The 9118-nt window shown below is 38.1% G+C and overlaps 1 protein-coding gene across 2 annotated transcripts in view; it reads right to left on the reverse strand.

Moving 5' to 3' along the window:
• Positions 1-8715, reverse strand: part of znf185 (zinc finger protein 185 with LIM domain) — a 20391-nt gene extending 11676 nt beyond the window's left edge. The window contains exons 1-13 of one of the 2 annotated variants that reach the window (XM_084134009.1): positions 8618-8715; positions 6855-6905; positions 6417-6546; positions 6223-6333; positions 4566-4598; positions 4418-4477; positions 4195-4242; positions 4006-4086; positions 3843-3923; positions 3481-3537; positions 3185-3247; positions 1802-3094; positions 1596-1658 (exon numbers count right to left, since the gene is read on the reverse strand). In XM_084134009.1, coding sequence (XP_083990135.1) covers positions 1596-1658; positions 1802-3094; positions 3185-3247; positions 3481-3537; positions 3843-3923; positions 4006-4086; positions 4195-4242; positions 4418-4477; positions 4566-4598; positions 6223-6333; positions 6417-6546; positions 6855-6864 — 2030 coding nt within the window. In that variant the 5' untranslated portion in view covers positions 6865-6905; positions 8618-8715. The remainder of the gene's footprint in view (positions 1-1595; positions 1659-1801; positions 3095-3184; positions 3248-3480; positions 3538-3842; positions 3924-4005; positions 4087-4194; positions 4243-4417; positions 4478-4565; positions 4599-6222; positions 6334-6416; positions 6547-6854; positions 6906-8617) is intronic. The other variant, XM_084134008.1, reaches the window with a different exon arrangement.
• Positions 8716-9118: the final 403 nt, after the last annotated feature.

Here is a 9118-nt window from a genome sequence, read left to right on the forward strand (position 1 = left end):
AAGTAGAGTCAGATTCTTCATCAAGTCTCTGACAAAACTTGTGTCCTCTTGTGGTCTATTACAGAACAGCACGTTTTAAAATGCTCTTTAAAGTCATGCCAGCAGACTTACATAATTATAACATGTCGGGCAAATATTCAGAGTAGTGAATTACAGGTTCAACCCTGTTACATTTTGAAGTGATTTTGAAGCAATACCTGACACTAAAATTCTGCTAGCATCACTTCCAAAACAAAATATTAACCCACCACAATTATCACTGAGTTGAGCTTATCAATGCTATGATTAAAAAAATAAAAAAATAAAAATAAAACATACGGGTTTTCCCGCGGAATTGGGCTTATTTTAAACTGTTGCCGCGGGTTGATTTTATAGGTGTGTAAACGGTAATAATGTGAAATATCTCCAAAACGCTGCAGTAAAATGGTTTCATGTGAGGTGTGCATTTAGTATGGGACGTCTCCTATAGACCTTATGCGCCAGAGAAACGAGGGCGCCGCCATCTTTAGAATATTATCTTTGAACTTCCGTTTTTCCGTTCCGTTTCGCTCTGTACATTTCTATGGCGCTGCTGTCCAGGAGTTATTAGTTTTGAAGTGGATTTACTTAATGTAAACTTAACGAAAGTTATCATGAGGATTGTAATGTTTAAAGCAGATGTCTTAACAAATGTCAGTAGACCGGGAAGATTTTAAAACGAGCCGTTCATTCATAAATACGCAAGATCGCTGTGGAAATACAGACCGAGCGCAGCGCTGAAAAGGGGCGGGGCTACATAAGGTCTATAAGAACTGGCCCTTATTTTCTTCTACTTGTTAATAATTAGGTCTTTATAGGTGTATTAAGTGTAATAATAACGCGGCATTAAAATGGTTTCATATGAAGAACTGGCCACTCGTTTTTTTGTTTTTTCGCTAAATAATACATTATATTTCGGACTGTTTTTCACCAAACCCTATCGCACGTCTTCAGAACACTGGAAATATTAAGCATGGGATCGTTTTATATACCTTTATACCCTTTATTAAAGCTTGAAAAGAGGGTCACCGTATATGAACACGCACAAGCAGGGCATTTAATAAATAAATAAACTCTCCTTTTGTGTTTGAAAAAAGAAAGAAGGTCATACGGCTTCAGAACAACACCAGGGTGAGTAAATAATGACTGAACTTTAATTTTAGGCCTTTCCTTTACAAAAGAAATGGAAAACCATATAAAGCATAACAACGAACCTATTGTTGGTAGTATAGCTGTACAAACGACAGCACTAGCCTATTTTCTCTGAATATGTTTGTGCATGAATAGTAGGCTACTTGACTAAATACACATTTCCACAATTATAACTAATGCTGCTTATGGACAGTGTATCCATATTCATATCTCAAAGAGTGAGTGTGTGGATCTGACTGCGTTTTACTATCACACTGCAATAAATCTATATGACAGTGAGGTCAGAGGTCAGCAACAATATCAGCGCACTCGCTCATTAATACTGTATGGTGTATGAAAGCCCTTTACACATGAATGACACTGAGATTAATGAACGTTATCTTTGTATGACGGGGATATTATATATTAATGGGATCATCTTGTACCTGGCCGGCTCTGTGCTGAAGGATATCAGCGTGTCGGACAGCTCGATCAGGCTCTTAGCACTGCTAGGGATTCAAGAAACATCAGGAAAATGCATCAACAGAATGTAGTGCTGGATGATTTTATCTATAGACACATAGGCTTATATATTTACATTAGATATGCAATGATTGAAATTCAGTTAAATATGAATATTTATAGAGCAAACCTGTTCTCTGGAACCGGCTCCGGCTTGGATTCAGATGCTGGTTTTGTTTGCGTCACTGGTTTAGGTTCTGATGTGGGTTTAGGATCAGTTGCTGTGTTAGTTTGTGTCGTTGGTTTAGTTTCAGCTGCTGGTTTTGGTTCAGGTGCTGTTATAGTTATAGTTGGAGGTTTAGATTCAGTTGCTGTTGTAGGTTTAGTTTCAACTGGTTTAGGATCAGTTACTGTTGTACTTTGTGTGGTAGGTTTAGTTTCAGCCACTGGTTTAGTCTCAGTTACTGTCTTAGTTTCAGTTACTGTTTTAGTTTGTGTTGTTGGTTTAGTTTCAGCCACTGGTTTAGTCTCAGTTACTGTCTTAGTTTCAGTTACTGTTTTAGTTTGTGCTGCTGGTTTAGTTTCAACTGGTTTAGGTTCAGATATGGGTTTAGTCTCAGTTACTGTTGTACTTTGTGTGGTAGGTTTAGTTTCAGCCACTGGTTTAGTTTCAACTGGTTTAGGTTCAGCTGCTGGTTTAGGTTCAGATGCTGTTGTAAGTTGTGTAGTAGGTTTAGTTTCAGCCGCTAGTTTAGTTTCAGCCACTGGTTTAGTTTCAGCCGCTAGTTTAGTTTCAGCCACTGGTTTAGTTTCAGCTGCTGGTTTAGTTTCAGCCACTGGTTTAGTTTCAGCTGCTGGTTTAGGTTCAGATGTGGGTTTAGTCTCAGTTACTGTCTTAGTTTGTGTCGTTGGTTTAGTTTCAGCCACTGGTTTAGGATCAGATGCTGTTGTAAGTTGTGTGGTAGGTTTAGTTTCAGCAATTGGTTTAGTTTCAGCCACTGGTTTAGTTTCAGTTGTGGTTTTAGTCTCAGTTACTGTCTTAGTTTGTGTTGTAGGTTTAGTTTCAGCAACTGGTTTAGGTTCAGTTGTGGTTTTAGTCTCAGTTACTGTCTTAGTTTGTGTTGTAGGTTTAGTTTCAGCAACTGGTTTAGGTTCAATTGTGGTTTTAGTCTCAGTTACTGCCTTAGTTTGTGTTGTAGGTTTAGTTTCAGCCACTGGTTTAGTTTCAGCCACTGGTTTAGTTTCAGCCGCTGGTTTAGTTTCAGCCGCTGGTTTAGTTTCAGCTGCTGGTTTAGGATCAGCTATTGTCTTAGTTTGTGTTGTAGGTTTAGTTTCAGGCACTAGCTTAGGTTCAGGAGCTGTTTTTGTTTCAAGCGCTGGTTTAGGGGCAGGTGTAGTTTTAGGTTCAGATTTAGTTTCAGGTGCGGCTGGCTTGACCTCCTTCACCACTGGTGCAGTGGGTTGTTCAATGCTCGATTTAACACTGTAAATACAGTAAAATTGCAATTGAGACCGTGTAAAACAAGAAATAAGAGCCTGCAGTTGTATAACTGACAGATGTTGAGTAGTTTACCTTTGCTGAGGCACAGACCGCACAGATGCTGTAGTGTCATCATCATCGCCACTGATAACTACCCTACAATCACGTCAATCATATACACAAGGAATGAGGATGAGGGCAATCGTAATAAAATACAGGGGTTATACAGTGGGACACTTGAACTCATTGCTCATTTTTATTAATGGAAACATATACACATAATGATTAAGCTTAATTTCTGCCATATCATCAGCTGTGCCATTTCACCTCTTTCAACCCTATTTCATTTAGTCAGTTTGTCCCGTTTAACTCAGAAATTTCCCACATACCTTTTGGCAACAAAGGATGTGCTCGTCTCATCAGAGTTGTCTGGTTTCTCTAAAGATCTGGAAATATTAAATGTGAACATTGTGCAGTGAGGGATGGGATATGCATTCATCCTAACATTTTCACCAATTACTAGTGGTATCTACTATCCAGACCAAAAAAAGTGGCGATACACTCTCAAGATAACAACAGCTGTTATTGGAGAGATACACATATTTACTTTATTTAGCCCTAAAGGGAATATATTATCACCTAGAGTGCAGGACACAACCAAAAATAATGGGATTGCCCTGGTACATTTCCAAAAAAAACATTTCATCTCTGTATTTCAGAGATTTCAGAAGACATTTAACAAGGCACTTACCCATATTTCTTTGCAGCAGATATTACGTACGAACGCCGATTTGATGCCGAACTTCTCAGCACACCGATGGCAGCCTCTTTCCTACACACACACACACAACAGAAAGGTTATTTTATGAAGAAGTCATCTTGGATTAATCAGCTTGTAGTGTGTGGACTCTCACCTCTTTTCCATTTCTTCTGGATCCAGAGCTGGTTCAAAGAGCGCCGTCTTTTCATTGCTGGGCCGGATCGTGTGAGGGGCTCTGGGAAATTAATATTTATGGAAATAAATCTTATTAAGGTGTTCTATAAATGAGCTCAAACGCTTTATGTGCGTGACCCATACGCTTGAGTGTTTTCGGCTCACTTACATTTTCTTGTAACTATCAGATGGCTTTTTGGTGAAGCTATTTACTCCGCTAAGGGAGGAGAAACAAACAGCATACTATTAAAATTCATGTACTAGACCACATCTTATATTAGCAATGCAGTTTATTTGCAAACAAACTACATCTATATGAATTTAATGATGAATATGATGTTCTAAAATCAATAGAAACTATGGTTTCTGACATGAAAAGCGAATGCTCTTACGCATATCCATTGGTGGATGGAGTTGATGTGGGCTTGGAATCGGTTTTTCTGAAAACGCCTCTGCAAAAGTAAATCATCACACATGAGGGAAAGCGATACGCAAGCAGGGTTAACCAAACTCACTCGATAGACTGAATATTCTCATTACCTGATTATGTATCCAGATGTTGGTGTTTTTGGTCTGTGAAATTGAAAATTAAATATTGACATTTTTAACATGTAAACAGACAAATTGTGGAGTTAACAGAACATCTTTACATCACAGATTTATTGACCCTATCCTCGCATTTTCTACAAGCCATATCTCCTAGTATCAGGTATCCACTACTTAAAAAGCACATAACCTTACACTAATAGGGCATTTCAGACACTTTTTTTCACTTTCTGTCCTCTTTCTTCTCAGAAAAACCAGCTAGACAATTATCAACCAGGCTTCAAAAGCAGATATTCAATAGAAACCTCGCTATCAGTCAACAAAGCCCTGCGGTTGGCAAGTTGGCTTCTTCTCAATCATTCATCCTCATTCTGCTGTGGCAAGATATCCTTGGACACAGTAATTCACCAGGGGCCTCATTTATAACCGCTGAGTCGCACAAAACAGGCCCTGACAGAGGCGTACGCCCGTATGCCACTTCCCACGCATAAGTTGTGATTTATAAAGACTAACTTGATGGGAAAATTTGCACACCAGCACGCAAACTCTGAGCCATGCGTATGGTGACAACAGATGAAGGAAAACCACTTTAACATTCATTATGACTCCTAATCATAAACATAGTGCATGTTCACAATAATGATTTAAACTCTGTTTTGCATCTGATATACACATTTATATGCCATTCTCATTAATGGAGTTAAGCACTTAAATTACATGAAATCATTACCGAGAAGTTACAACATTTTTTATTTTCTAATAAATAGAAATATTTGTAGTGGATGCGATGCTTTCGAACACTTTTCCTGAGGCATGCTGTGTTTTAATGTTTGCTTAGCGCATGATAATATCAGAAATAATGGTCTGAGAAAATATTGTTGTGCAAATAGTGATCAATAATGCACAATAAAGCCTATCTGTTTCCATTAAAAATATAAAGCAATTAAAAATACTATTTGGCCATTGGAAAAGATTGAGAAAAACTTTCTCTGAAATGTATTTTATACTATTTGATTTATTTATTCAAAAACAAGGCAAGGATACTAAATGATTTTTAGCAATGTGATGCACATCCGTATATCTCTTATTTTCCTAACGTCTTGTACCGTTAAACGTGGTATCACGTGGATGAATATACATATGCAAATGATATGCAGATGAGGAAATGCATAGTAAAACTAGGCATTGTAAGCTCATATATGGTTATTTCAGGGAGGAGACGCACGTGCGCACAATCTTCCGCTGACTGGGATTTATAAAGGGAATTTTACGCAAGTTCTGGCATTTTTTGCCGCACGCCATTTTTTGTCTTTCGGGCGCACGTACACTTTTAGTAAGTGTTTCTTACGCACAGTTTATAAATGAGACCCCAGATCCTTCTGTCCACCTTATTGTTCAGAGAACTGCACTCTGCTGGTTTGAGTATTGCTTCACAAATCCATTCTTCATGGCATCTTGGTGTCAACTAACTGCTGGCGTACCTCAGGGTTCGGTTATCGGCCCCTTCCACTTCTTGAAATGCACAACATTGATGTGACCTATCATCTAAACACATCGATTTTCATACTCATACTGGCAATTTCCACATTGGCTCTGGCCTGCTAATTGACTAAATGTAAATGTAGAGCTCATGGAGAGTAACAGCACATACTTCTCTGTGTCGGATCTGGGCTGGGGCGCCGCATTAACCGTGGGTGAAGGATCAGAAACAGGTGCTTCTTCAAACACACCATTTGAGCGGGTTGCTCGCACCTCAGCGACCCTAAAAAGGGAGAACGTGTTAGACATATTGCACTGTGAACTTTTAACTTAGGGTAGTTTTTCAAGCTTTGTTTCTTTTCTCACCATGGTTTCTCCTTCTTCTCCTCCTCCTCTCTCTCAAGCTTTGCTTGCTGTTGTCTCTGAATCCAGCTGGCGTCTCCTTTCAGAGCGGTGCGGACCTTTGTGGTCCGTAAAACCGACTGTCTGTCCCCCTCTGAAATCAACAGAAACATAAAGACATCTTTTGAGATCTTATTTAGTTTTTCAGGGGCCATTGCTTCAGGGGTAATACACGCAGCTGTTTGAGTATTTAGTATGGCTGAAAGTTGAGTGTGTTAAGCAATGTGTGACATGTGGCACGACAGGATTTGATGCTGTGACGCAGGACATAATTGTTTTGGTTGTAAGAGTGGAATGCCATGAATTAATAGCTGCAGCTTATGAACAAACGCTGACAGTTTGACCCGTGTGAGACTCAATAAGATAAGACAGTGAATCGAAACACTGGACGCTGTAACGTACCTTTAGACATTGTTACTGTCAATCAAGTGAAAGATCTTCCTGAGAAGACACCTGGACATTAGAAAGACATAAAAAAAAATATTATTCATTGTCTTTAATTTTTCATTTTCATGTGGTAAAACTTGATTTGTCAAAATGGAATGCAGTGAAAATATGATATGCATTGACATTGATGTATAAAGATATAAGAATTTTAACGTGACAGTGAAGATGATGAAAATTCAATGACATCATAGGAATAAATTACAATATAAAAGATTGAAAACTGTCATAACTGATCCCAGACTTTTGAATGGTAGTCTATGTATATTAACCCATTTAATCCAAGTGGTAACTTCCATTTTTCTATAATTTATGTCATTTTGTCATCATTTTATTTGATTATTTGTGCCGTACTGCTGCATAGAAATGCTATTTTGTCCTTTTTGAAAGTGAGCCTTCTTTGTTAATGGAATAAAACACTCATTTCAACAATTTAACCCAGTCTTTGAACTAATTGCTGGAGGTTTGTGAGTTTGTAAATGCATTAACACCATAGACCTCGACTCCCTTCGTTCTACTACCGGTCACATTTGTGACCAGACATAAAAAAAAAACATTTTTCATGGAATTTTCAATTATTTTTTGACATAATTGTTTAATATCCTTACAAATACCATACAAATTCATATATGTCATCTGTGGGAAACATTTGGAATTAAATGGGTTAATATTAATTATTATAATTGAATTGGTCTTATTGCTGGAAGCACTGCATATTTTGTAAATAATGTAGGCACACTATTTATTAAATAAAGGCGTATTGTTGGCAAGTTAGACAACCACCTACACAAAAAGAAATACTCATTGTGGGAGTGTCTCACAACTTTTCTTCAAGAAATTCCCACGAACTGAAAAATTTATTTAGGTAATTCTCCAAGAAACTGACAGATTCACAGAAAACAGGGAAGCTGAGGAGCCGTGTTAATGGCATTCTCAAAGAGTTTCAGTTACACAAACCAGATCACTGAAATAATCCATTCCTTACTACATCATGAATATCTCTGTTTATTTAACAGATTTATTTTGAACCTAGGAAATACATCTAGGGATCTATAACACTGAACCATTATGCAAAATTCCTGAGTTTCCTTTCTAAACCATGTAGAAGAGCCTGTCCATCCAGGCAACACACACACACACACACACTCTCTCTCTCTCTTTGAAATCTACGATCTCCTACCATCTGATCATATTTACATTACACTTTCCTTATGTTATATCCTGAACATTAACTCACCTAAGTTTGATGACACCATTCATTAAAAATAGTATTATATATATATATATATATAGCAGGATTTTTTGTAAAACTGACTTCAAAAATCAACCACCCTTGGTGTCCATAACTGTTTGTTTGGTTGCCAAATTAATATCCCAGTGTGTACATAAAGCCCAACAATCCTCCTGCACCACAGTGACACAACATGACCTTGATGAGTCAACAGAGTTTGAGCAAGAGGAAACATGTCTGAATAGTGTTCGTGACAGTGACAGTGTGAAAGCCAAATCAGCGATATATGAGGGAAAAACACTTTCGCTGCACCGCACAACACAGTACAGATGACACCAGCAGATATAGATATATATATATAAGAAACTGCAATAAAAATGTCACTTCAAGCTTGCAATACTTCAGATCAGTCAAAGATTTGCCAACACCAAATAGCCACATTAGAAAGAAACAGTTTGTGGATCGTAATGAACATGAACAGAGGACTTACCTGATGAATATGAGTTAAGCTGCAGTCGAAGGCAGATGCACTGGTGATTTCAGCTGACTGATTGAGAGCTCTCACACACACACACACACACACACACATTGAGGGAGGTGTTGCAGGTATGGGCGTAGGCACAGACCTGCCCAGCCAGTTGGGTAGGCCAACCAAACCTATAGGTGTGTACCTGCATGTGTGTGTGTGTTTCTATGTACTTCATGCTTTGGTGTGATTCTCTCCCACCTTTATTTGTTGAATTCTGTTTTATCTGTGTTTCAATACAGGCAAACCTGAGAGCAATTACTGGAAGTGACGTCTCATCATGACACTGGTGTCCAGAGGGATGGTGCGAGACCATGAAGAGGGACCGTTCTAGAAAAGCTCCCAAAAATAACCACTCGTGCCTGAAGATGCACTCTGAAGACTAAACATTTACTGTTTAATGTTTTTTTTTTTTAGTATTATTTTTCTTTGTTAATTTTCATAATAATTTCATAATGTATGTTG

This window comes from Abramis brama (assembly GCF_963993115.1).
Source record: "Abramis brama genome assembly, chromosome: 13".
Taxonomy (NCBI): Eukaryota; Metazoa; Chordata; class Actinopteri; order Cypriniformes; family Leuciscidae; genus Abramis; species Abramis brama.